The sequence below is a fragment of the Oncorhynchus mykiss genome, chromosome 22, assembly GCF_057628025.1.
Source record: "Oncorhynchus mykiss isolate SJ-2025 chromosome 22, ASM5762802v1, whole genome shotgun sequence".
In the NCBI taxonomy this organism is placed as follows: Eukaryota; Metazoa; Chordata; class Actinopteri; order Salmoniformes; family Salmonidae; genus Oncorhynchus; species Oncorhynchus mykiss.
The window spans coordinates 31180748-31207941 of record NC_143043.1 but is presented as its reverse complement, the minus strand read 5'-3'; the positions used below and the strand labels follow the sequence as shown (position 1 = coordinate 31207941).

Here is a 27194-nt window from a genome sequence, read left to right as displayed (position 1 = left end):
TATAGTTATAGAGGCCCAAGAAGAAAAATAAATAAATAAATAAAAATAAAATAAAATAAAAATTGTCCGATTGTCTATTCAGATAGCAGCCGATAAGATAGCCAACGGATAGCAGGCCGCAGATGGGCGCCCAGTCAACGTTGCGCCGGAGGAGCCAGCCGGACAATTCCCTCGGGTAGACAACGTCGGCAGTCCAACTGTGAAGGCCCGGTGGGGCTCCGCGTAGGCAGCAAAACGGGTCCGGATAGGTGACTGCAGCCCAGGAGTGATTGATGGAACTTGGGTGAACTTTTTAGCCTTCCTGTGACATTGGGTACTGTAGGTGTCCTGGAGGGCAGGTGGTTTGCCCCCGCACCACCCTCTGGAGAGCCCTGCGGTTGTTTGCGGTGCAGTTGCCGTACCAGGCGGTGATACAGCCCGACAGGATGCTCTCAATGCCAGTTGGTTAACGCATGCTCAGAGTACACTTCCTGGTAATCTGTCTGGCCCTGCGGCCTTGTGAACTTAGACCTGTTTAAAGGTCTTACTCATATCGTCTATGGAGAGCGTGATCACACGCCTAGTTAAATAAATAAAATAAAATCACACAGTTGTCCGGAACAGCTGGTGCTTAAATGCATGCTTCAGTGTTGCTTGCCTTCAAGCGAGCATAGAAGTCATTTAGCTCGTCTGGTAGGCTCGTGTCACTGGGCAGCTCACAGCTGTGCTTCCCTTTGTTGTCTGTAATAATTTGCAAGCCTTGCCACGTCCGATGAGCGTCAGAGCTGGAGTAGTACGATTCAATCTTAGTCCTGTATTGATGCTTTGTCTGTTTGATGGTTCGTCTGAGGGCATAGCGGGATTTCTTATAAGCTTCCGGGTTAGAGTCCCGCTCCTTGAGAGCGGCAGCTCTACCCTTTAGCTCAGTGCGGATTTTGCCTGTAATCCATGGCTTCTGGTTGGGGTATGTATGTACGGTCACCGTGGGGACGATGTAATCAATGCACTTATTGATGAAGCCAGTGACCAATGTGGTGTACTCCTCAATGCCATCTGAGGAATCCCGGAACATATTCCAGTCTATGCTAGCAAAACAGTCCTGTACCTTAGCATCTGCGTCATCTGACCACTTACGTGTTGATCTAGTCACTGGTACTTCCTGCTTTAGTTTTTGCTTGTAAGCAGGAATCAGGAGGATAGAATTATGGTCAGATTTGTCAAATGGAGGGTGAGGGAGAGCTTTGTATGCATCTCTGTGTGTGGAGTTAAGGTGGTCTAGAGTTTAAAAAATATATATATATTTCTTTTTTTACCTCTGGTTGCACATGTAACATGCTGGTAGAAATGAGGTCAAAAGGATTTAAGTTTCCCTGCATTAAAGTCCCCGGCCACCTCTGGATGAGCTTTTTCATGCAACTTGCAAACGTGTGTGTGTGTGTGTGTGTGTGTGTGTTAACTCTGTGTTTCCAGGATGAGGACTACCAGGGTATCGTCCAGTTCGCTGTGTCTCTGGTGGACTCTCTGCTGTTTGTCCACTACCTGGCCATTGTTCTGCTGGAGCTCAGACAGCTCCAGCCCTGCTACAGCCTGTGTGTTATACGCTCCACTGACGGAGAGACACGCTACTACAACCTGGGACAGCTCAGGTAATACAAACACACTCGCATCCACACATACACACACTCAAAACCAACTGAAATATGATGTAGAGAAATTCAATCATTTCATAAGCATCTTAACATATCAAGCAAATCCATGCTGCTACAATCTCTTGCTAAAATGATGCAGCTGACTGGAGCAAAGTCATTGATCTTCCAGCAATATGAACTCTGTCTGTGTACAACAGTAGAGCCTCAGGGATCTGGCTGGTGTACTTATTGTGGCCCTGATGATCTGAGTAACCCTGTTGTGTCCACTATTGCCACTTAGCAGAAGCCAGTCAGCTGATCAATCAGCTAGCAGAAACATCTACAGATAATCAGACTATTAAAGAATGCCTTCAGAATGCCCCCCACCCATACGTGTGTGTGTGTGTGTGTGTGTGTGTGTGTGTGTGTGTGTGTGTGTGTGTGTGTGTGTGTGTGTGTGTGTGTGTGTGTGTGTGTGTGTGTGTGTACACACACACACTGTTGAACTGTGAGTAATTGGAGACTTATGTCCAAGGGGAAGAGTGGCAGTATTTTAGTTACTAAATCACCCAGAATGCTCCAGTCCTTTCACTCAGGGGGGCTGTTCTGGGAATTGGGGCAGGGGCCTGAGAAAAGGGGTCCGTTTTGATTGATTATGATGAATTCTCTCTCTAGTAACTGATCTAAGGTCAGCTTTGTGTTTTTCCCTTTAACGGTTAGGGTTTGTGGAAGACAAACTTATCCTAGATCGGTGCCTTAGGACAACTTCTACCCAGAGCTGTGCTGAATGATTCCTCACCAAACTAGAACAAAACAACATCATGATTTTGGGGATTTTCACTAAATGTAATCCATAGAAGGATTACATTTTTATTATTTGTTCAATCAATACGCAGAATTAACAGCCGTGGACAAATGATAAATGCCTTGTCAGTGCAACCCAAAATAAAACCCACTCCATATGGATTGTTGACATATTTGCAATTTGTATCTTAAAGCGTAATTGAGAGAATTGATTGAAGTTGGAGTATTTGTGACATTTAGGCCTTACCCAGGCCTCCTTTAAGTCTCCATAATGTTTCATCTGTAGGTGCACAATTCAATGGTTGGTATCATATGAAGCCTTACGGCTTGTACTTTACAAGTAGTATTTTGATTTTTTTTTAAATGTTGTAATGAATTTTGAATAATGTCAACATGAATCTTGAAAATATATTTTATTATTACTGACATATCAACATTCTAGAGTGGGATTTCTGCTAGTTTTAAAATCAACAGTGAAGAGTCGACTCCGGAATGCTGGCCTTCTAGGCAGAGTTCCTCTGTCCAGTGTCTGTGTTATTTTGCCCATCTTAATCTTTTCTTTTTATTGGCCAGTCTGAGGTGTTTTTTCTTTGCAACTGCCTTCAAGGCCAGCATCCTGGAGTCGCCTCCTCACTGTTGACGTTGAGACTGGTGTTTTGTGGGTGCTATTTAATAAAGCTGCCAGTTGAGGACTTGTGAGGCGTCTGTTTCTCAAACTAGACACTCTCTAATGTACTTGTCCTCTTGCTCAGTTGTTCACCGGGGCCTCCCACTCGTCTTCTATTCTGATTAGAGCCCGTTTGCGCTGTTCTGTGAAGGGAGTAGTACACAGTGTTGCACAAGATCTTCAGTTTCTTGGCAATTTCTCACATGGAATAGCCTTCAATTCTCAGAACAAGAATATAGTTTCAGAAGCTTGTTCTTTGTTTCTGGCCATTTTGAGCCTGTAATCGAACCCACAAATGCTGATGCTCCAGATACTCAACTAGTCTAAAGAAGATCAGTTTTATTGCTTCTTTAATCAGATCAACAGTTTTCAGCTGTGCTAACTTAATTGCAAATGGGTTTTCTAATGATCAAGCCTTTTAAAATGAAAAACTTGGATTAACTAACACAACGTGCCATTGGAACACAGGAGTGATGGTTGCTGATAATGGACCTCTGTACACCTTTGTAGATATTCCATTAAAATTCAGCCGTTTCCAGCCACAATAGTCATTTACAACATTAACAATGTCTACACTGCATTTCTGATCAATTTGATGTTATTTTAATGGACAACAACAATGACATTTCGAAGTGACCCCAAACTTTTGAACGGTAGTGTACATTGCCTAATATGCCAATGTAACCAATCACAGCCCTACTTTTAATTGTATCATTGCACATCCTGCAAATCACAAAGAAAGGGCCACCATTTTGAATCCGTTTTCCCTCTGTTGGTAATGCTGACAAATTGGATCATAACTCTAAACGTAGCGGAGATCCCACTCTGGAATTTTGATATGCACTAAAGATTACCATTATGTTCAACAATATATAGAACATTTTGCCAAATATATATATTTTTTGTTCAAATTTATATTTGACAATGTTCATACATTTAATATAAGAAAGTTACTGAAATTAAGATTCTACTCATATTACAGAGCAAGAAGCAAAGCTTTATATGACACCAACTTTTACTTGTGGCACCAACAGAGGAACCATTATGGAGTCTTAAAACCTCTTAAGGATTGGACCCTTTTAAAAAGAAAAAATCTCCTAAAATCACATACCCAAATCTAACTGCCCGTAGCTCATGATGTGAAGCAAGGATATGCATATTCTTGATCGCATTTGAAAGGAAACATTTTGAAGTTTGTGGAAATGTGAAATGAATGTAGGGAGCACTGGATGACATAGCCCTGGTCTGCAGTCGTCTGGTCTGGGGGAGTAGTGTAGATATGAGGCATGCTGTAATGGACTATCTACTTCTTTTCTGACCTTTTCTTATAATCCATCTGTTCTCTCTACCCTCCTCTTATGCCTCTCTTCTCTCTCTCTCTTTCAAGGGGCTTTATTGGCATGGGAAACGTATGTTAACATTGCCAAAGCAAGTGAAGTAGATAATAAACAATACAAATGACCTCAGATAAAAAAAAAATTGTAGAACTCCACAAGTCTGGTTCATCCTTTTCAGCAATTTCCAAATGAACAGTAAACATTACACTCACAGAAGTTCAAAAATAATAAAGACATTACAAATGTCATTATGTACAGTATTGTACAGCAAAATACAGTGTTGTAAATAAATATGGGTTGTATTTACACTGGTTGACCTTTTCTTGTGGCAACAGGTCACAAATCTTGCTGCTGTTATGTCACACTGTGGTATTTCACCCAGTAGATATGGGAGTTTATCAAATTCGGGTTTGTTTTCGATTTCTTTGTGGTTCTGTGTAATCAGAGGGAAATACAGTTGAAGTCGGAAGTTTACATACACTTAGGTTGGAGTCATTAAAACTCGTTTTTCAACCACTCCACAAATTTCTTGTTAACAAACTATAGCTTTGGCAAGTTGGTTAGGACATCTACTTTGTGCATGACACAATTGTTGGAAAAATTACTTGTTTACAGACAGATTATTCCACTTAGAATTCACCTTATCACAATTCCAGTGGGTTAGAAGTTTACATACACTAAGTTGACTGTGCCTTTAAATAGCTTGGGTAATTCCAGAAAATGATGTCATGGCTTTAGAAGCTTCTGATAGGCTAATTGACATAATTTGAGTCAATTGGAGGTATACCTGTGGATGTATTTCAAGGCCTACCTTCAAACTCAGTGCCTCATTGCTTGACATCATGGGGAAATCAAAAGAAATCAGCCAAGACCTCAAATAAAAAAAAAATGTAGAACTCCACAAGTCTGGTTCATCCTTTTCAGCAATTTCCAAATGCCTGAATGGACCACATTCTGTACAAACAATAGTACGCAAGTATAAACACCATGGGACCACGCAGCCGTCATAGCGCTCAGGAAGGAGACGCGTTCTGTCTCCTAGAGGTGAACGTACTTTGGTGCGAAAAGTGCAAATCAATCCCAGAAAAACAGCAAAGGACCTTGTGAAGATGCTGGAGGAAAAAGGTACAAAAGTATCTATATCCACAGTAAAACGAGTCCTATATCGACACAACCTGAGAGGCTGCTCAGCAAGGAAGAAGCAACTGCTCCAAAACCGCCATTAAAAAAGCCAGACTACGGTTTGAAACTGCACATGGGGTCAAAGATCGTACTTTTTGGAGAAATGTCCTCTGGTCTGATGAAACAAAAATATAACTGTTTGGCCGTAATGACCATTGTTAATCTGTAATCTGCATTTTTGGACACCGATCATGGCCGATTACATTGCACTTCACGAGGAGACTGTGTGGCAGGCTGACTACCTGTTATGCGAGTGCAGCAAGGAGCCAAGGTAAGGTGCTAGCTAGCATTAAACATATCTTATTAAAAAACATCTATCTTAACATAATCACTAGTTAACTACACATGGTTGATGATATTCCTAGTTTATCTAGCTTGTCCTGCGTTGCATATAATCGATGTGATGCCTGTTAATTTATCATTGAATCATAGCCTACTTCGCCAAACGGGTGATTTAAAAAGCGCATTCGTGAAAAGTCTTTCTTAAAATCAATACACAAGTATATATTTTTAAACCTGCATATTTAGTTCATTTTGCCTGCTAACATGAATTTATTTTAACTAGGGAAATTGTTTCACTTCTCTTGCATGTATGTGCAGCAGTTTGGGCCGCCTGGCTCGTTGCGAACTGTGAAGACGATTTCTTCCTAACAAAGACAGCCAACTTCGCCAAACGGGGGATGATTTAACAAAAGCGCATTTGCGGAAAAAGCATAATCGTTGCACGAATGTACCTAACTATAAATCAATGCCTTTCTTAAAATCAATACACAGAAGTATATATTTTTAAACCTGCATATTTAGTTAAAAGATATGTATGTTAGCAGGCAATCTTAAACTATGGAAATTGTGTCACTTCTCTTGCATTCATTGCACGCAGAGTCAGGGTATATGCAACAGTTTGGGGCCGCCTGGCTCGTTGCAAACTAATTCGCCAGAATTGTACGTAATTATGACATAACATTGAAGGTTGTGCAATGTAACTGGAATATTTAGATTTATGGATGCCACCCGTTAGATATAATACGTAACGGTTCCGTATTTCACTGAAAGAATAAACGTTTTATTTTCGAAATGATTGTTTCCAGATTTGACCATATTAATGACCTAAGGCTCGTATTTCTGTGTGTTATTATGTTATAATTAAGTCTATGATTTGATATTTGATAGAGCAGTTTGACTGAGCTGTGGTAGGCAGCAGCAGGCTCGTAAGCATTCATTGACAGCACTTTCGTGCGTTTGCCAGCAGCTCTTCGCAATGCTTCAAGCATTGAGCTGTTTATGACTTCAAGCCTATCAACTCCCAAGATTAGGCTAGTGTAACTGATGTGAAATGGCTAGCTAGTTAGCGGGGTGCACGCTAGTAGCGTTTCAAACGTCACACACTGAGACTTGGAGTAGTTGTTCCCCTTGCTCTGCAAGGGCCGCGGCTTTTGTGGAGCGATGTGTAACGAGGCTTCGAGGGTGGCTGTTGTCGATGTGTTCCTGGTAGCCCAGGTAGGGGTGAGGAGAGGGACGGAAGCTATACTGTTTCACTGGCAATACTGAAGTGCCTATAAGAACATCCAATATTCAAAGGTATATGAAATACAAATGGTATAGAGAGAAATAGTCCTATAATTCCTATAATAACTACAACCTAAAACTTCTTACCTAGGAATATTGAAGACTCATGTTAAAAGGAACCACCAGCTTTCATGTTCTGAGCAAGGAACTTAAACGTTAGCTTTTTTACATGGCACATATTGCACTTTTACTTTCTTCTCCAACACTTTGTTTTTGCATTATTTAAACCAAATTGAACATGTTTCATTATTTATTTGAGGCAAAAAAAAATGTAAATTGATGTATTATATTAAGTTAAAATAAAAATGTTCATTCAGTATTGTTGTAATTGTCATTTATTTCAAATAAATAAAAATTGGCCGATTTTTAATCAGTATCGGCTTTTTTTGGTCGTCCAATAATCGGTATCGGCGTTGAAAATCATAATTGGTCGACCTCTAGTTTACCCATACATCTCCATTTTGGATAGATAATTCTTTGTTGTTTGTTTAGTGGTTTCCAATTTTCCCAGAAGTGTTTAGAGTCTATGGACATACCCAGCGTGCGACAGAGCTGCAGGAGTTGTGACCTGTTTTTGTTTATGTTGTGATATTGCCTAGGGGGGCATATGGGGGAGGGAATGCTGTCACCTCCAGGCAGGTGTTTGTCCCCCTGTGTGCTGAGGGTGTCAGGTTCTTGTCCGGTTCTGGCATTTAGGTCACCACAGACTAGTACATGTCCCTGGGCCTGGAAATTATTGATTTCCCCCTCTAGGATGGAGACGCTGTCTTCATTAAAGTATGGGGATCTAGTGGGGGGGGGGTATAGGTAGCACACAGGACATTTTTCTCTGTTGAGAGAATTAATTTTTGAATTTCTAGACAAATGTAAAATGTTCCTGTTTTGATTAATTTAATGAAGTGAGTTAGGTCTGCTCTATACCAAATGAACATACCCCCTGAGTCCCTTCCCTGTTTCACACCTGGTAGTTTGGTGGATGGGACTACCAGCTCTCTGTAACCTAGAGGGCAACAAGTGGGTCCGTCTCCTCTATACCAGGTTTCTTGTAGGATGACAATGTCTGTATTTCTGATTTCTTTGAAGTCCAGGTTTCTGCTCTTTTAGGGTCCGTCTCCTCAATGACCTCAGGCCTTGGATATTCTCAAATGAGATGGTGAAAACTTTGTGTTCCATGAAGTGTCCAATGTTGTCAGTTGTGTGGTTTGGCCTCAGACATGCCATTGGAGTGAAGGTTATGTTGTAGAGGGTACCATCCTGTATATGTTCCTGGCAAAAAAATCTAAGTTTATCTAACTCTAAACATATATTTTTTTTTAAGAACATGCTGGAAAATGCAGGAGCTCATCTGATCATGACCTCTCTCTGTCTCTCTGTCTCTCTGTCTCTCTGTCTCTCTGTCTCTCTGTGTCTCTGTCTCTGTCTCTCTCTGTGTGTGTGTGTCAGTATTCAGAGGGCAGCGCTGTCTCTGCTGGAGTTCTACTACAGGGACTTCCCTCTCCATAACCCTGCCCTTCTCTCCGCCTCCAAGCACCGTGCCGCCAAGCACCTGGCCGGCCTCAAGGTCTACACCGTGGACGGTTAGTACACCTACGGTTTTTCTATGGTTCCTCAATGCTTACATTTGGTTTGTGTCCCTGTGTCGTCTGACCTCCTATCATCTCTCGTTTCCTCTTTGTAACTGCATCTTAATGTGCAGCACTGTCTGTCTTTCATTCTTTGTCTCTCCATTCTCTCAGCTCTCTGTCTACCGTATTTGTTGCTTCGTTGTGACGCTCTCTCTTCATCTACTCTCCCACTCCACCCTAAGCAGCGTTTAAAGCTAAAGTGAGAGCTTACCTTTTGGACAATGACAGTAAGTAAAGATCTCTGTGTGCCCTCTCACTTTTCACTAGTGTACACTACTAACCTCACTTCCCCCAATGTTTACACTGCTTCTAAGCATGCACACACAGATACACACCAGTCTAACCACCACTTTCATTTGCGAGATATGCTTTACACACACACACATGCGCACAGGCACCTACTTCGCAGCTCAGTGTGAGACAGCTTTTATGGTTCTTCTCTATGTTCTTTGTAGCAGAGTTTGATAGAGGAGAATGCTGGTACATTGTCCTCACAGACATTTGCATTTCAGCCTTTTAATAATTCATCACACTAGCTCCTTCTGCACATTCCCATGCTCTCTCTTTGTCTCTGTCTCTCTCTCTCTCCCCTTTCTCTCTCTCTACCCCTCGTTCTCACGTTCACTCTCTCTCATCTATCTGTCTGTCCGTATTTCGTCCTCCTTTTCTCAGTGTGTTTCTGTAGGCTAGCAGAGTGGGTCTTTAGGTTTCTAGTGTTTTTAACCAGCCCAGATCTGCTCTAATGGAACTCACCTGTATTTATTTTGGGGGGATTTAGAAAAAAATAGGATTGCAATGAAATTTCATAAAACATTTATTTCTCAATCGGAAAAAGGCTGTGCTACCAAGCCTGTGCTTCGTTCAGCCTCACACACACACATACACACACTCACACACCTTGGTGTTAATGATTCATCTCTCTTGGCCTGTATCTGCCGGGGTTACTGTACTGAACCCTCATACACACACATCCCTCATAAATATGGACCAGATTCCACTCCTCCATATTCATATCCCACAGGAACCCTAATTTATGCTTTTACTACTTCTGGGTTAGTTATTGGTATTCATCATAGAGATAAATTAATTATATGGTCAACTGGTATTATTGTGTTTGAAGATGGTTCTTGTTTTTTTAATTATATGAATATTTACTACCTGGTAGCCAGATGTGTTCGTTTCTGCTTTAGCCAACTCTGTTGTCATTTGGCAGTTGTCTAAACCATAATCGGTTCTGACTACCAGGCTAAATATTTAATCACTCTCACAGTGAAAGGATCTGAATTGTGAAACTGCCTAATGAGATATTTAGATGTTACACAGAATCCGCACTAAGATCTGTGTTTTCCCCGGGTTACTGTCAATATTCTGACTGGGTCACACAGTGATCTTCCCATCATGCCTCTGTGCTTCCTGTTTGTAGGCCCAGTGAACCCAGCGGGGCCAGCAGGGGGATCAGGGGGATCGCAGGTGGGGGGTCAACCGCGGGCCATGATCTCTGCAGCAGCCAGGCGCAGAGACGCCACTCACAACGAACTATACTACGAAGAGGCCGACCATGACCGACGGGTCCGCAAACGCAGAGCCAGGTGAAAGAGAGGGGGAGGAGAGGGAGAGGAGAGGGAGAGGAGAGGGAGAGGAGAGGGACTCCGAGTCACTTAAAAACAAATAGGTGGTGTGAAAGGAAGGAAGAAAGATGGATGAAAGATACATATGTATGCTGCTTAATGTAAGGATTAAAATATAGATGAGGGTTTCGATAGATGGACATAAGAATTGAGGGCTAAATGTTGGCCTGTGTGTTTTTATAACTTGTAGGATGCAAGAACAGATGAGTGTACAGTATACTGAATGTTTTCTGTACATTGTTGTAACGTTAGGCTAGTGGTGGCTGTGGAGGAGGCCTTCATGCATGTGAGGCGGATGCAGCAGGAGGAGCAGAAAGCATCCCCTGGGGATGTGATGGACGTACGGGAAGCGGCCCTGGCCATCTTCCCCTCCATGGCCCGCGCCCTGCAGAAATACCTCCGAACCACCAGAAGGCAGCACTGCCACAGCATGGACAGCATCCAGAGACACTTGGCCTTCTGCCTCACACACAACATGAGCCCCAAGGTAGGCAAGCTTCAACTTCTTGGTTCCAGATCATCCCCTGGCCACTATCACTACTAGACACCTCTTGGCCTTGGCCCAACATAACAATCTCTATAGCAATATGATTGTGTGTGTCTGCTTCTGTGTCTCTTCAGGCATTCCTGGAGGCCTACCTGTCCCCTGGTCCTACGCTACAGTATGGTCGAGAGCGCTGGATGGCCGGTCAGTGGACTCTGGTCAGCGAGGCTGCGGTCACTAGCGGTCTAAAGGAGGACACAGTCTTCTCACTGAGGTGTCTAGATTTCAGCCTAGCGGTAACAGTCAAGTCCATCCCCTACATTGAAATGACAGAGGAGTACGTCGATCCAAAGTCACACAAGTTTACCCTGAGTCTCCAATCTGAAACATCAGTCTAACAGACGCATGTAGAAGAACTGTGGGAATTCTAGACTTGTCTTTTTTGAGTTCAGTTTCTTAAACCCTCTTTTACTTTGACATGCTATTTTGCTTTTGTCTTCTATTTATATTACCGGTGTTCATAAAGATTATTTTGGCTACTTTGAGATTTGTTATTGTACGTAATTGATATGAACAGATGCATATTGGATATTGTAACAAGATGAAGTGTTAGCTGGTCATATAATAGTTAATAAATGGTAGGGATCCCCAGCCCTATGGCTCTTTTGGAGTGAAGATGACCGATGGAGAGAGTTAGGGAACATGCTCTGATTTCTATTGTCCTGAGGCACACTGGAACATTGAATTATGTCAGCGGGTTTTCAATACACTGTAGATGACCCTCCCGCATTTTGTTCTTCCTCTGTGTGTGTGTGTGTCTGTGTGTGTGTGCGTGTGTGTGTGACTGTGTGTGTATGTAGGGGGGTATTTTCATATGGTCTGCCCTGCTAATATGAATGAAATACTACCTAATAATCACAAACAGTTCAGGTTCAGTTTTATCAAACTAAGAATTGCTTTTCTTTACAGTTAATGGATTGTACATGTGTGTTTTTATATACGGTTGAAGTCGGAAGTTTACATACACTTAGGTTGGAGTCATTAAAACTCGTTTTTCAACCACTCCACAAATTTCTTCTTAAAAAACTATAGTTTTGTCAAGTCGGTTAGGACATCTACTTTGTGCATGACACAAGTCATTTTTCCAACAATTGTTTACAGACAGATTATTTCACTTAGAATTCCCTGTATCACAATTCCAATGGGTCAGAAGTTTACATACACTAAGTTGACTGTACCTTTAAACAGCTTGGAAAATTCCAGAAGATGTCATGGCTTTAGAACATGGGTGTCAAACTCTGGCCCGTGGGCCAAATTTGGCCCGCGGGGTAATTATATTTGGCCCGCGAGACAATACCAAATTACTACTAGAGCTGGCCCGCCGGTATTATACAGCGCATTCACCACTAATACTACGAATCCCATAATGCTCTGCTGTTTTCGCGCGCCAATCAGGACAGGACCCAGAAACGCTCTCTCCTCTGTGACAGTAGTCATAGCAACATAGACGCTACAACTGTCAGCGAGCTAACCCTTCCCAAAAATGGCGAAAAGAAAGGCAGAAAACAGGAGCTTTCTGGACAAGTGGGAGGTAGAATATCTGTTTACATATGTAAAAGACAAACCTGTTTGTCTTGTTTGTGGAGTCAACGTGGCTGTAAGTAAGGAGTACAACATTAGACGACACTATGAAACGAAACACCATGACAAATACAAGGACCTGGACATGACTCAAAGGAGCCAGAAAGTAGAGGAGATGAAAAGAAGTTTGGTTTCACAACAGAATATGTTTAAAAAAGCCACATCACAAAGCGAGGCTGCTGTAAAGGCTAGTTATATAGTGGCAGCAGAGATCGCAAAATCAGCCCGGCCCTTTAATGAGGGAGAGTTCATGAAAAAGTGCATGATGAAGGTTTGTGACCTCGTATGCCCAGAGAAAAAACAAGCATTTTCAAACGTGAGCCTGAGCAGGAACACAGTAGCTGATCGCACATGTGATCTTGCCACCAATCTGTATGACCAGCTGATGGAAAAGGGAAAAGATTTTGTTGCGTTCTCCCTCGCTGTGGATGAGAGCTGTGACGCATCTGATACTGCTCAGCTGTCAGTCTTCATCCGTGGAGTGGACTCAAATCAAAAATAGGAGCTATTAGGATTCAAATCAATGCATGGCACAACCACAGGAAAGGAAATCTTTGAGGAGGTTTTCAAATGTGTAACTGAAATAAAGCTGCCGTGGGATAAACTCGTTGGATTAACGACAGATGGTGCGCCAGCGATGTGCGGTAAAAAGAGTGGACTGGTGGGCATGGTTCGGGAGAAGATGCGGGAAGAGAACTGTGCAGGTGAGCTAACTGTTTACCACTGCATCATACATCAGGAAGCACTGTGTGCCAAAGCCCTAAAGATGGAACATGTTATGACCACAGTAACACAGGTAGTTAACTTTATAAGAGCCAAAGGTCTAAATCACCGCCAGTTTAAATCTTTTCTGGAGGAGTGTGGTTCGGAATACGCAGACACAGAGGTGAGATGGCTAAGCAGAGGAAAAGTACTGAACAGATGTTTCGAGCTGCGTGAGGAAATATGTCAATTCCTGGAAACCAAAGGGAAGGATACAGCAGAGCTCCGGGAGCAAAAGTTCCTGTGTGAGCTGGCCTTTCTCTGTGACATCTCGAGCCATCTCGATGCGCTGAACCTGCAGCTTCAGGGGCGGGGGCGCATCATCACAGACATGTACGCTGCAGTGAGGGCCTTCAAAACTAAACTGTGCCTGTGGGAGAATCAGATGCTGCAAGGAAACCCTTGCCATTTTCCCTGCTGCCAATCCATAAAAGCGCAGATCTCTACCGCCGTGTTCCCATGCGCACAGTTTGCTGAAAAACTCAGTGTTCTCGCCGCTGAGTTTAGCCGGCGATTTGCCGACTTCGATGCCCAGAAATGCAAGTTTGAACTGCTTAGTAATCCCTTCGCAGTTGATGTGGAAAATGCACCAACCAACATCCAAATGGAGCTGATTGAACTCCAGTGCAACGACACGCTGAAGTCAAAGTATGATGCTGTGGGCGCCGCACAGTTTCCACGGTTCATCCCTGACACAATGCCTCATCTCCGCACCCAAGCTGCTCAGATGCTCTCCATGTTCGGCAGCACTTATCTATGCGAGCAACTTTTCTCCTCGATGAAGATGACCAAAACAACTCACAGGAGACGTCTGACTGATGAACATCTTCGCTCGATACTGAGGATTTCTTCAGCTCAGAGCTTGAGCCCAGACATTGATGAACTAGCATCCAAGAAGAGATGCCAGGTATCTGGCTTGGGCACATCAGATTAGACCAGTGTGCAATAATTAACGTTTTCTTTATGCACTTTTTCTTGCTACAAGGCATGGGCTTGAATGGTTGATTGATTTATTATCATTTTATTTGTAAAATTATTAGCCAGTGGAAAAAGTTTATTTTGGTATTTAAATCAGAAGGCTGCAAATAGAAAAGAGGCATACCATTTTTATTTAAATTTTATTTATTTAATAAATTAATGCCATTGATGTGTTTTTTCATTTGAAATTCGATTTTGCATGTCTCCACTATTAAATTATATATTGTATGGTAATAAGCGATGCTTGTTCCATATTCAATGTTAAAGCAAAACTTGTTTGGGTCCATATTAAAAGGTTAATTTGTTCAATGTTGGCCCGTGACTTTGTTCAGGTTTTACATTTTGGCCCACTGGGTATTTGAGTTTGACACCCCTGCTTTAGAAGCTTCTGATAGGCTAATTCTCATATTTTTAATCAATTGGAGGTGTACCTGTGGATGCAAGCAAGGAGGCCTACACACCTGACTCAATTACACCAGCTCTGTCAGGAGGAATGGAAGCTTGTGGAACACTTCCTGAAAAGTTTTATCCCAAGATAAACAATTTAAAGGCAATGCTACCAAATACTAATTGAGTGTATGTAAACTTCTGACCCACTGGGAATGTGAGGAAAGAAATCAAAGCTTAAATAAATTATTCTCTCTACTAATATTCTGACATAAAGTGGTGATACTAACTGACCTAAAACATGTAATTTTACTAGGATTAAATGTCAGGAATTGTGAAAAACTGAGTTTAAATGTATTTGGCTAAGGTGTATGTAAACTTCCGACTTCAACTGTATGTAATGTCTTGTGTTTTTATTTAAAAGTTATATTTGATTTGATTGAGGCTTTTCTACCTGGCTGTACAGTTTGGCTGTATAGTTATGGAATTATATGGATGAAAAAGGTTCTGTTATTGTACTCCCCAGGATTCCTAGACATATCTGTAAGAGGTTGTCCGAACCTGTTGGGCTCAAACCCAAAGCGGACTATTGCAGAATACTACAGTTGAGCAAACAAAGAAGCTAGTAAAACCGGAAGAAATGTATTCATATTCATTTTGAGTGAGAGATTTTCTGTACTTTTCTGATTTGGAGTCTAATGACAAGACATGCATTATATGTGTGTATTATCTTCAGATGAAAGAAAGCTATTATTAAATTTCTACAGAACCTAACCCTGTAAACTAAGAGAAACCGATTTGAGGTTCAAAATGATACATTTCTCATGTCTTTTTTTTACATTGTTTGATATGGTATGTTCCTCAGTATTGATGTTCAGAGTGCAGACAACAGTCTCCTTATAGTGAGGGAAGTCTATAGTCACAAGAGTCTGTACAACTGGCACAGATATGGGATTTTTATGCTTATCTCTGTGAACTCAATATACAGTATTTGTTTGTTTTAATATTGTATTGTTTTAGCCAAATCTTCCCTATTACATGTGCATATTATTCAAGACTATGTTAGAATGAAATGGTTTGTTATTGTAATTGTACAATCATTGTTGTCACCAAAAGGTTACATGTTTTTGAGGATTTTATACTGATTAAATTATGGCTGTGAATATTTGCCTGTTCGAATTCACCCTTTTATTCGTTTTTATCTTGAGGTGACCACAGGTTATAAGTGTTGGATAGGTCAAAGCAAGGTTGCCAACCAATTGCTTTCCCTAATCTAACCAATTCCTATATGTGACTACTTCAAGGAAGGGAGAAAGGATGTATTTTTCAAGTATTCGACCAGGGCATTTGTCTCCTTGTATGTCTCCTTCATTACAAAGGTGCCTCTGTTTTAAAACACATATGATGTATGCTCAATGTGTTTGTTATTGTATGCAAGTATGTTCGTCCAATAATGTATGGTGTGTGTGCGAGTGCACAATTGCCATCCTAAATGTTGTTCTGACCAATTCGGTCTCAAGTTTTCACTGGTGTTTTTTTTTTTTAAGATTTACATATATGGAATTACAATAACTGTATAAAGATTCAAATTTGTAAAATAAATATTTGTATGAACATTTTCAACATTCTCATATGACTTTATTGTTGGTGTGTGTGGTGCTTTGTATTTGTCTGTGCACTAGAAAGTATGTAAGTGAGACTATTGGGTGAGAGAGTGTCTGTCTGCACTGTCCAGTTGAAGACGAGAGAGAGAGTGAGTTCATATCTGAAGCCCCCTTCACACTACTGCACCCTGGGCTTACAGAACACAGGGATCTCTCTCCTGCCACTTCACATATTCTCTCTTCTAATTGCCCACTGAGGGAGAGAGAGAACAAGGGATGAGTCAAGGAGGGAAAGAGACAGACAAAGAGAGAGTGAAACATGGAGTGAGAATACATGAGACAAAATTATCAGAAATACAGTGTAGACATTGTTAATGTTGTAAATGACTATTGTAGCACAACAGTTTTTAGATGTGCTAACATAATTGCAAAAGGGTTTTCTAAGGATCAATTAGCCTTTTAAAAGGATAAATTTGCGAACTATGGATTAGCTAACACAACGTGTCATTGGAACACAGGAGTGATGGTTGCTGATAATGGACCTCTGTACGCCTATGTAGATATTCCATTAAAAATCAGCCTTTTCCAGCTACAATAGTCATTTACAACATTAACAATGTCTACACTGTATTTCTGATCAACCTGATGTTATTTTAATGGACAAAAAAATAGATTTTCTTTAAAAAAACAAGTGAATTTCAAAGTGACACCAAACTTTTGAACTGTAGTGTACATATTTAAATAAAAGAGTTGTGGACATTGCAAGGTGTGAATTTATTTATTTGACATTTAACTGCACCATGCTCTGCCAACTGAGCCACACGGGACTCAATAGTAATAACAAAGATACAGCCACTGTGGCATGGAGAGAAGGGACTGTGTGCACTGAAATCCAAACCTAAAATGCAATAATCTATACACAAAGCATGCATTAGAGGGCATGGTTTGGAAACAGCAAAATACACAAAGATACCACACTTTATTGAGGTTTAGGATAGTGTACAGCAGCAGTTCACAGATGTTTTTTTATTTAACTAGGTTAAGAACAAATTCTTATTTACAATGACGGCCTAGGAACAGTGGGTTAACTGCCTTGTTCAGGGGAAGAACGACTGATTTATACCTTGCCAGCTCGGGGATTCGATCTAGCAACCTTTCGGTTACTGCCCCAAGGCTCTAACCGCTAGGCTACCTGCCGCCCCATTGATCAAACAAAATGTTGATTTATGTCTTTGTCTTGGTCGCCAACCATTTTCATAAATTAGTAGAATTAAGGGAAGGATGGAAAGTACTGTTTGGGTTTTTCTCAAGTATCTCTGTTTGTCAGCACATTGTTAATTCTCTTTTTCAGATTGATTTCAGTTTATCAACAGATCTTTTTCCAGATTCATGAAAAACAAAAGCTGTTAATGGGTTTTCTTATAATGCAGAGAGGTTGACTTAGGCCAGACACGTTGTACAAAATCTTCTATAAAAGCGTTTAGGTCTATTTCTCTCACCCTAAACGTTGATGATAGTACAGTAAAGAGACTATACAACAATGTTATTAATTCTAGATGACAAATTCACAGTTTTTGAATTATTCATCATCGTCGTCCTCGTCTTCTTCATCATCAGAGTCATCCGAATCATCAGAGTCATCATCAGAGTCGTCGTCGTCGTCCTCCTCCTCCTCATCATCGTCGTTATCATCATCCTCTGTGTTGACCTTGCCCGACAGGACGTTCTCTATCCAGTCCGCCAGCTTCTGGGCTGTGAGCAGATCTTGTTCTTCCATCTCCAGCCAGATGCTGTCAGCCTGTCCAGAGGAAGAGAGAGAGGTCAGGGTCCAAAGGTCATGGACCATCATGAGTTAGATCTAAGTTTCACAATTTCTGACTGGTTTCCACCAATTCCTCATGCTGTATTGGAGCTGTTCGGGGACTCACGTCAGTAACGTTGACCACGCCGATCTGAGGTTTGAACAGGTCCACCTGGAAGGTCTTCTCCCAGTAGGGGATAAGCTGAGGAGAGTGAGAGAGAACACACTGTGAGATCTGAAACTGTAGGGACTTGAGTTCATGTAATCCTGTCTGTCCGTCTGTCTGTGTCTCACCAGTGGGAAGTCATCAGGGTCGATCCAGATTATGCTGAGACCAGGGTGGTGGGTGTTGTCTCTAGCCACCTCCTTCAGCAGCTCCAGGAACTCATAACCATCTGAACACCACCAAACAACATATTAAGAAGGTTAGTCTGTGTTTTATCATGCCAGGAGAAGTTTGTTTGATTTCCTGAAAGCTATGAACCATTTCAGTGATTCTCAGTTTCAGATAAGACTGATAGGAACCTATGTTGCAAAGCTGATGTTGGCCCTGATCAAAGCTTATGTTGGCCCTGAAGCTGATGTTGGCCCTGATCAAAGCTGATGTTGGCCCTGATCAAAGCTGATGTTGGCCCTGATCAAAGTTGATGTTACTGTAATATGGATGTATTTTTTTTTTTTACCAGGGTCCTCCTCCTCTGCGAAGGCCACTATATGGCTCCCCTCCACAACGTCCTCCTGAAAATGAGACATCATGAGACGCTGTCCAAGGTTTGACAGAAATGAACACACTTACTGTTGTACTTGCCTTTCTTGCACTAACCCTTGAACTTGCATAAGGTAAATGAAATGACAAAAAAACTCACCCATGTCTCAAACATGTCCTCTGCACGCAGCTTTCGCAGTGTTGGCCTGAAAACATTACACAACGTTATCAGTCACAGACCACTGATCAGATCATCAGAATGAAGTGATCCTGTTCTGACAGCCGCAGTAGGGCTGCAGGTAGCCTAGCGAATAGAGTTTTGGACCAGTAACCGAAATGTCACTAGTTAGAATCCTGAGCCGACAAGGTGAAAATATGTTGATGTGCCCTTGAGCAAGGCACGTAACCCTAATTGCTCCAGGGTTGCCGCTGACCTGGCCATGACCTGACTTTCAGGGGGAAATGGGATATGCAGAAAACACAGGACAAATATAAGCACCCACCCCCAAAAAACTATTACACCATACCTTCTGTGTTCAGTGACGAAAGCCACGATCTCCTCCTCAGAGTTGGGTCTGTCAGGGAGGGTGACGGGCTCCTCCATGAAGGGCTCGTAGAAATCCACCTCGTTCATTTTCAGGGTCAGCTCCTTGGCCACCTTAAACACCACAGACACCAGAATCAGCACCCAACTTGCATTGACAGGACCCCTTCTCAAGACCAAGGACATAAGATATCTGTATACTCACAGCTTTCTCAAAGGTGGCAAAGAATTTGATGTAGGGTTGGAACTGCTCTGCAGCCTCCTTGAATGCACTGTAGTCTGGAGGAAAGGAGCGGTTTATGAAGAAGAGAAAGGAGTGGATGGGAGGAGGGAGGGAGGAGAGCAGAGGGCATTTGACTTATTTTGAAGATGGTGTACTACTGTATAACCACTATTCTATAACTACACCATTTCTTATCCGTTGAACAGAGGTAGTCCTTCAGCATTTAGAATAATTCCCCTTCTGCTGCTATCATTTACCATAGCTGTCAGTAAGCGTCTACTATCTTGTGTGTGCTAGCTAGACTAGGATTGGTCTTTAGGGAGATGCCATTGACACATACGTATACTGAAATAACTGAGCCCCGGTCAGGGGTGAGACAGCCGCCTTGCTTATCATGAGCGCGATTTGGTGTCTTACGATAAATGGAAAAATATTTGGCCCTCGCAGCTGTGTGTGGAGGGAGGGTCAAATTGGGCATGTAAATCCATGGCGATGGTAAGTTTAAAATTCCCTGGTTATTATCAAGGCCAGGGGATCAGCCAATAGCCATCCAACCCTGGCCATCACACTAGCATGACAGGGAGCACATTTAAACAACCTTAACACATACACACAGAGACATACACAGACAGATTGTCAGAAAGACAGACACACACACACACACTCACGTTCTGAGTCCTCGTTCTTAAAATATCCAATGAGGCGGATGTCTTCCTCCATCCTGTCGAAGGCCCTCAGCTCCAGAGCATTTCCTATCACCTCCACAGGCTCCTCCAAAAGCTAGAGAGAAAATAGCATAACATAACAGTAAGCTGATCCTAGATCTGTGAGTAGTATCAATGAGGGCACCCCCAGTCCACTCACGTCTAGAAGGAACTCCACCAGGGTGTCGGCAGAGAGCATGCCGTCAAACTCAATCACACGGTCTGCCTTGAACACATACACACTGCCCTCTTCCACCAGGCCTGGGGTCAGAGGTCAGGGGTCAGAGGGTCAAGTACAGACCATTATTTACAACCATTCACTGAATGCTTTACAAAAACCTTTTGGTGCTTCATGTAGTATGCTTCATAGTCATGTAGTATAATAATAATGATGAGCAACTATAGTTCGCACTGAAGTGTTGATGTGTTTCCTTACCCAGCTTCTTGGCAACCTTGGTGTCTTTGTGGGAGTCTACCATTCCAAACCCAATCTCCTTTTCCTCCATAACCTGAGCAGCCAGCTGGAGATGAAGACAAAAGTCAGTTAGTGACATTCTTTCAACGGCATCATAACACTTAAATTGGAACAGTGTCCAATAGAGCCCTTGTTGTTCTACACTCAGGAACTATGATCCAGTTTGAAGCATGTTTGGCAGGGGGACAGGGCTGAGATGAGGCTTAGTTGGAGTGACGTTATTGAGTAGATAATGGTCCAGAGAACAGAACAGCCCCAAGGCAACACACACACACACACACACACACACACACACACACACACACACACACACACACACACACACACACACACACACACACACACACACACACACACACACACACACACACACACACACACACACACACACACACACACACACACACACACAGTCATATGATGGCTAAAAGTGCCATGCTCCATATCCATGCCAGAATCCTGCAGCCATTGTGGTCTCAATAGGTGAGGGTCTGCCAGCCAAGGCCTTGAGCTCTGACAGATACCAAGGCAAATTGAGGCTAAGAATACCCGACTGACCGAAATATCAGGAGGGGAACAGTGATTAGTCTGTCTTCATCCAGATAATATGTTGACAGGTGATCATTCAGGGCTTTGAACATCATGTTTGAAAAGCACTTTATGAATACAGTTATCGGTGTTAACATTTAGAAGCATGGACTCTCCATTGGTTGTAGACAAGAAGAAAGTATTTGTCATACTTTTGACAACTCAGCAAAGTGGTACATTTTTCAACCTTTAGCAAACCCAAACAAAGAACACATAGGCCTAGACAGAATACAACACAACATACATTACCACATGCAACATGGAACAAGTAGCCATTATCAAAGCATGAGATACTGTATGTTGATGAAACATTGACAGAGTGATGAAGAAAGGCCAGAAGTGGACTCTTCAAACAAATCTCACTCTGTTGGCTCCTTATAAAATAATGGAACATGGATGCAATCCGATACAGATAACCTGTAGTGAAGCAATAGAGCAAGTAATTATGTTAATTATGATGACCCAGGGCCCTGACCCTAGTACGGTCCACCTGTGGTGAGTTAAATATCTGGGGCTATTAGGAGTGAGAGACTGTGCTCAGGTTATCTGCTGCACATCATACTCTAACTCAACACAAGCCATGAGGAGCACAGGACAGCTAGAGAGGGGAGATTAGGCCATAGTAGTCCACTGTCACAGCTCTGCTGAAGTGGGATAGTAACTGACACTTTACTTGAAGTAGCTTCAAATGAAGTACTCTTTACCTTATAAACGTATTCATAGCACATTATAATATAGATGCCGTCATAGAACATTAGCGAATGTTATAATCAGTTAGCCAACTTTCTAGTTAATAAATATTCATGTCATTGACATAGTATTTTAAGACCGACTCAATCTAAGTGTAAAAGCAAAACAGGGAGAGAGACAGACCTACTGCAATGCCCTTCACATGTATAGCTCAATAACATAAAGGGCATGTGTGCCGGTCCTATTTGTGCCTGTGGCAGAGAGCTGGGGTGAATAATATACATTACTATGGGAAGTGCCGAATGAATTAACAGAAATAACCTTAACTGACAGCACTGGGGAGCCAACCTTAACTGACAGCACTGGGGAGCCTCCCTCCCTCCCTCCCACACACACACACACACACACATCTCAAAGTCATAAGAATCACTGAGTCTTGGGTCTTGGCTCAGTCTTGGGTATGTATCCAATCCGATTCAATCAGAGTTGATCATGTTTAATTGAATGACAGCCATTTTATGACAAAGTTTTATTACAGTCTCTCATTCTAGCTCTCACTCTTAACCACTTCAGTAAATTGTGGGTTCCGTGCCCATTGGGACACTCTAATGTCTAGGTACTGTAAATGATTTATGGAGTGGGTCTAGCTGACCCAGTGACCCCAGATTGTTAAATCACCTCAGTCCAGCCCAGGTGCTCCCCCTCCCTAGTGACTCTCCTCTTTCTTCTCCACCCACCATCTCTTTCTTCTCCTCCTTATCTCTCTCTCTCTGCCTTGTCCTCCTTCATCTTTTCTTCACCATCTCGTTCCTAGACTCACCATCTCCCTTTTTCTCGCTTCCTCCTCCTCAGGCTTACCTCCAGCACCATCTCAGTCATCAGGTGTTGTTTCTGCAGCTCCTTCCCATCAGGGATGGGTTTGTGGTACAGCAGACACATCATGGTGTACTTCTTCATGGCCTTCTGGTGGTTCTTGTTATTGATGTCGATGACTCTGTCTTTCCCGTCATAGCGAGGGAACTCCAGTCCCTTCTCGGTCTGAACGAGCGGCAACAGAGACAGGCACGGGAGCAGGAGCAGCCACAGGGCAAGCATGGTCTAGGGACGTGTTATGAACGACCACACACCCCGAGAATCACAGAGTAACTTTTAATCACTAGATACGGCCTCCACAAGAGTACTTAGGCTGAGGAAGGTCAATAAACTCCCTACAATTGAAAAATACTTCTTTTTTTTAAACAATAGATAGAGAGGTGTAGAATAGCACGTTGCCCTTAAATTATAGTATAAATCTCCTTGAGTCTCCTTCCAAGCAGTCCTCTGTAGTCCAATGCCCAAGGCTTGTTTAGGAACCAGCGATCCTCTCTCTCCCTGTTTCACTCCCTTGCTCCCTCTCTCCAGCCGAGACAAAGGGAAAGAACAGACCTGACAGACCTGGAGCGCTGGGGGGCTAGATACCGTACATAGCAGCGACCCTCTCCCCCTGGCCACCACACACAGGCCCATTTTTAGGAGACCAGTTGTTTAGGTGCTAAAAATAAATAGGTGAGTGAGAGAGAGAGATAGAGGGAGAAAGAACACGAGAGGAGATAGTGGGTTTTAACAGGCCTCCGCTCTCTGCTCACACTCTCACACCATGGCGTTTCTACTTGGCATGTTGGGAGGAATGAGAGAGAGCTGTGCTGAGGATATTTAGGGGTGTAGAGATTTTGGGATGATAGTAATCTGGGGTCTGCATATCTACAGTTCTAACAGTCACTACAGATTGGGTTTGTAACCATGAGCATAAAAAGAGACTCCTGAACAGTGCTCAGCACCGTGAAACGGGTGTTCCCAACAGGTTAGCATTATGCTAACAGTGTCCCACTCCACAACGTCTAGTGTATGTTGATAGATGCATGCAGTGACAGGCTAATGGACAGCGCCTGAATGCAACTAGAATATAATTGTGGCAGCTTTATAGTGGCTACTTTAACACTAGCTATCCCATTACTGTGGTAGTTGGTGCAGTTGTCTGTTAGAGCATACTGTTGGAATCAGACTAGGGTAGGGGGAGGTGTTGGCTGGGGGTTACAGTTACAGTCAAAAGGAATAATCAGACAAGGAGACTCTGACGTTGTGTGTGTGCGTGCATTCGTGTGCCTGTCGACAGCCTATGGAGGGAAGGTAAATGTACTCTCCTTTGAGAGGGTAGGCTTAACTGGGATATTAGGCAGGGTTGGGTAGGTTACTTTCTAAATGTAATCCATTACAGTTTCTAGTTACCTATCCAAAATTGTAATTAATTACTTTCTCCATAAGAAGCATCATTAGTGGTTTCTGACTTGTGGTTAGACTTCAATGCTGAATTTAATGCCATTGAGAAAACAGAAAGGTGTCATATAATGTATTTTTCCCAAACATCCTTTCTGAATTGAAAAGTAATCCATAAGTAATCATCCAGTTTTTCAAAGTGTCCCCCAAATGCTTTGACACTGAAACTTTTCCCCTGACCCTTGACCCCAGGGATGTGCTGACAATCACTGAAACAGCTAATACATGTGTGCATATATCACAGGGGGTTGGTGGCACCTTAATTGGGGAGGACGGGCTCGTGGTAATGGCTGGAGTGGAATAGGTGAAATGGTATTAAATACATCAAACACACATGGTTTCATGCATTTGATACCAGTCCATTTGCTCCATTCCAGCCATTATCATGAGCTGTCCTCCCTTCAGCAGCCTCCTGTGGTATGCATGTGTGAGCATGTAGTTTACTCATTGCCAATGTAACAGTATAATTTTAAACCGTCCACTCGCTGTTTCACATCCGTTACACTCACCCCCCTTTTGACCTCCTCCTCTTTCCGCAGCAACCAGTGATCCGGGTCAACAGCATCAATTTAACAGTATAACTTTAGACGGTCCCCTCGCCCATACCCGGGCGCGAACCAGGGACCCTCTGTACACATCAACAACTGACACCCACGAAGCATCGTTACCCATCGCTCCACAAAAGCCGCGGCCCTTGCAGAGCAAGAGGAACTACTACTTCAAGGTCTCAGAGCAAGTGACGTCACCGATTGAAACGCTATTTAGCGCGCACCACCGCTAACTAAGCTAGCCGTTTCACATCCGTTACACCAATGACTATATGCAAAGCAAAACAAAGGCTTGATCTCAGCAAAATATAAAACGTGTGACCCAGGCACCATTTTCTTTGAGTACACTGCCTGTGTGACTATGTGTGTCTCTGGGTAGTCTAACTGATGAGGACAGTAACATGAGTATTTTTTGTCAAGGTTTGTTTTCAGCCTTGCAGAGACAGTAACCCGATCTCTCTGCTTTCTCATTGTCACTGGGGCTAAAATGGAACAGCCTGGGCTTACAGTACATTGTATGGCTCAGAGTCTCTGATGAAGAAGTAACCTGCTAGCAGGCCGTGCTTGGTGTTATCACAACTTCAATGTACTGTAAATGGATAGTGATTACTATTGCTAAGTTTTATACTGGCAAAAAAGGAAGGTTGTGTGTTTGTTGAGTTCACTTGCAGGAAATATCACAGAGTCAACTCCATACTTTACCATCCCTGCTGTAGGAAGAGGAGAATTGCAGCTTGTCTTCATACTTGCGCAACCTGGACTCGGGGTAGATATAACATAGTTAAAGTCAATCTATGAGACTCAAATTAGTATGAAATGTTACGTTTGGTATAGTATGTGATTTGTGGATGTCCAGCATCCATTTCGTACGATATGTTATGAATTACAATTCGCATGGTATACAGTTGAAGTCGGACATTTAAATATACTTAGGTTGAAGTCATTAAAACTCATTTTTCAACCACTCCACACATTTCTTCTTAACAAACTATAGTTTTGGCAAGTCGGTTAGGACATCTACTTTGTGCATGAGTAATTTTTAAGTAATTTTTCCAACAATTGTTTACAGACAGATTATTTCACTTAGAATTCCCTGTATCACAATTCCAGTGGGTCAGAAGTTTACATGCACTAAGTTAACTGGGCCTTTAAATAGCTTGGATAATTCCAGAAAATGATGTCATGGCTTTAGAAGCTTCTGATAGGCTAATTTACATAATTTGAGTCAATTGGAGGTATACCTGTGGATGTATTTCAAGGCCTACCTTCAAACTCAGTGCCTCATTGCTTGACATCATGGGAAAATCAAAAGAAATCAGCCAAGACCTCAGAAAAAAATGGTAGACCTCCACAAGTCCGGTTCATCCTTCTGAGCAATTTCCAAACGCCAGAAGGATGGCCATAATGACCATCCTCATGTTTGGAGGAAAAAGCGGGAGGCTTGCAAGTCGAAGAACACCATCCCAACCGGGAAGTAAGGGGGTGGCAGCATCATGTTGTGGGGGTGCTTTGCTGCAGGAGGGACTGGTGCACTTCACAAAATAGATGGCATCATGAGGAAGGAAAATTAGGTGGATATATTGAAGCAACATCTCAAGACATCAGTCAGGAAGTTAAAAATTGGTCACAAATGGGTCTTTGAGAATAAATCATTCTCTCTACTATTATTCTTACTTTTCACATTCTTAAAATAAAGTGGTGATCATAACTATAATTTTTACTAAGACTACATTTCAGGAATTGCGAAAAACTGAGTTTAAATGTATTTGGCTAAGGTGTATGTAAACTTCCGACTTCAACTGTATTACGAATTGCAATTCAAATCAAATCACATTTTATTGGTCACAGACACATGTTTAGCAGATGTTATTGCGCGTGTAGCGAAATGCTTGTGTTTCTAGCTCCAACAGTGCAATAATATCTAACAAGTAATATCTAACAATTTCACAACAATACACACAAATCTAAGTAAAGGAATGGAATTAAGAATATTTGGATGAGCAATCTCAGAGCGGCATAGACTAAGATACAGTAGAATACAATACAGTGTTTACATATGAAATTGGTAAAGCAAAATATTTAAACATTATTAAAGTGACTAGTGTTCAATTATTAAAGCGGCCAGTGATTTCAAGTCTATGTATATAGGGCAGCAGCCTCGAATGTGCTAGTGATGGCTATTTAACTGTATGATGGCCTTGAGATAGAAGCTGTTTTTCAGTCTCTTGGTCCCAGCTTTGATGCACCTGTACTGACCTCGCCTTCTGGATGATAGCGGGGTGAACAGGTAGTGGCTCGGGTGGTTGTTGTCCTTGATGATCTTTTTGGCC

The 27194-nt window shown here is 42.3% G+C and overlaps 2 protein-coding genes across 4 annotated transcripts in view; one reads left to right on the top strand and one right to left on the bottom strand.

Annotated features, from left to right (window-relative positions):
* The window catches only part of LOC110501638 (vang-like protein 1), a 60520-nt gene extending 44229 nt beyond the window's left edge, over positions 1–16291 (top strand). Inside the window, exons 5-10 of one of the 2 annotated variants that reach the window (XM_021579338.3) lie at positions 1450–1625; positions 8607–8740; positions 8974–9015; positions 10212–10377; positions 10669–10903; positions 11038–11681. In XM_021579338.3, coding sequence (XP_021435013.2) covers positions 1450–1625; positions 8607–8740; positions 8974–9015; positions 10212–10377; positions 10669–10903; positions 11038–11298 — 1014 coding nt within the window. In that variant the 3' untranslated portion in view covers positions 11299–11681. Of the gene's footprint in view, positions 1–1449; positions 1626–8606; positions 8741–8973; positions 9016–10211; positions 10378–10668; positions 10904–11037 lie in introns of both variants that reach the window. The other variant, XM_021579339.3, reaches the window with a different exon arrangement.
* A 1283-nt stretch (positions 16292–17574) lies between these two features.
* LOC100301670 (cardiac calsequestrin) lies at positions 17575–23402 on the bottom strand (the record flags this gene model as incomplete). 2 transcript variants are annotated; one of them, NM_001160499.2, is made up of 11 exons in its annotated part: positions 17575–18070; positions 18201–18275; positions 18368–18468; positions 18757–18811; positions 18940–18985; positions 19307–19437; positions 19529–19602; positions 20215–20326; positions 20411–20511; positions 20687–20771; positions 22862–23402. In NM_001160499.2, 11 exons carry the CDS (start codon positions 23096–23098, stop codon positions 17852–17854), a joined length of 1236 nt encoding a protein of 411 aa, NP_001153971.2.
* Between the last annotated feature and the right edge of the window lie 3792 nt (positions 23403–27194).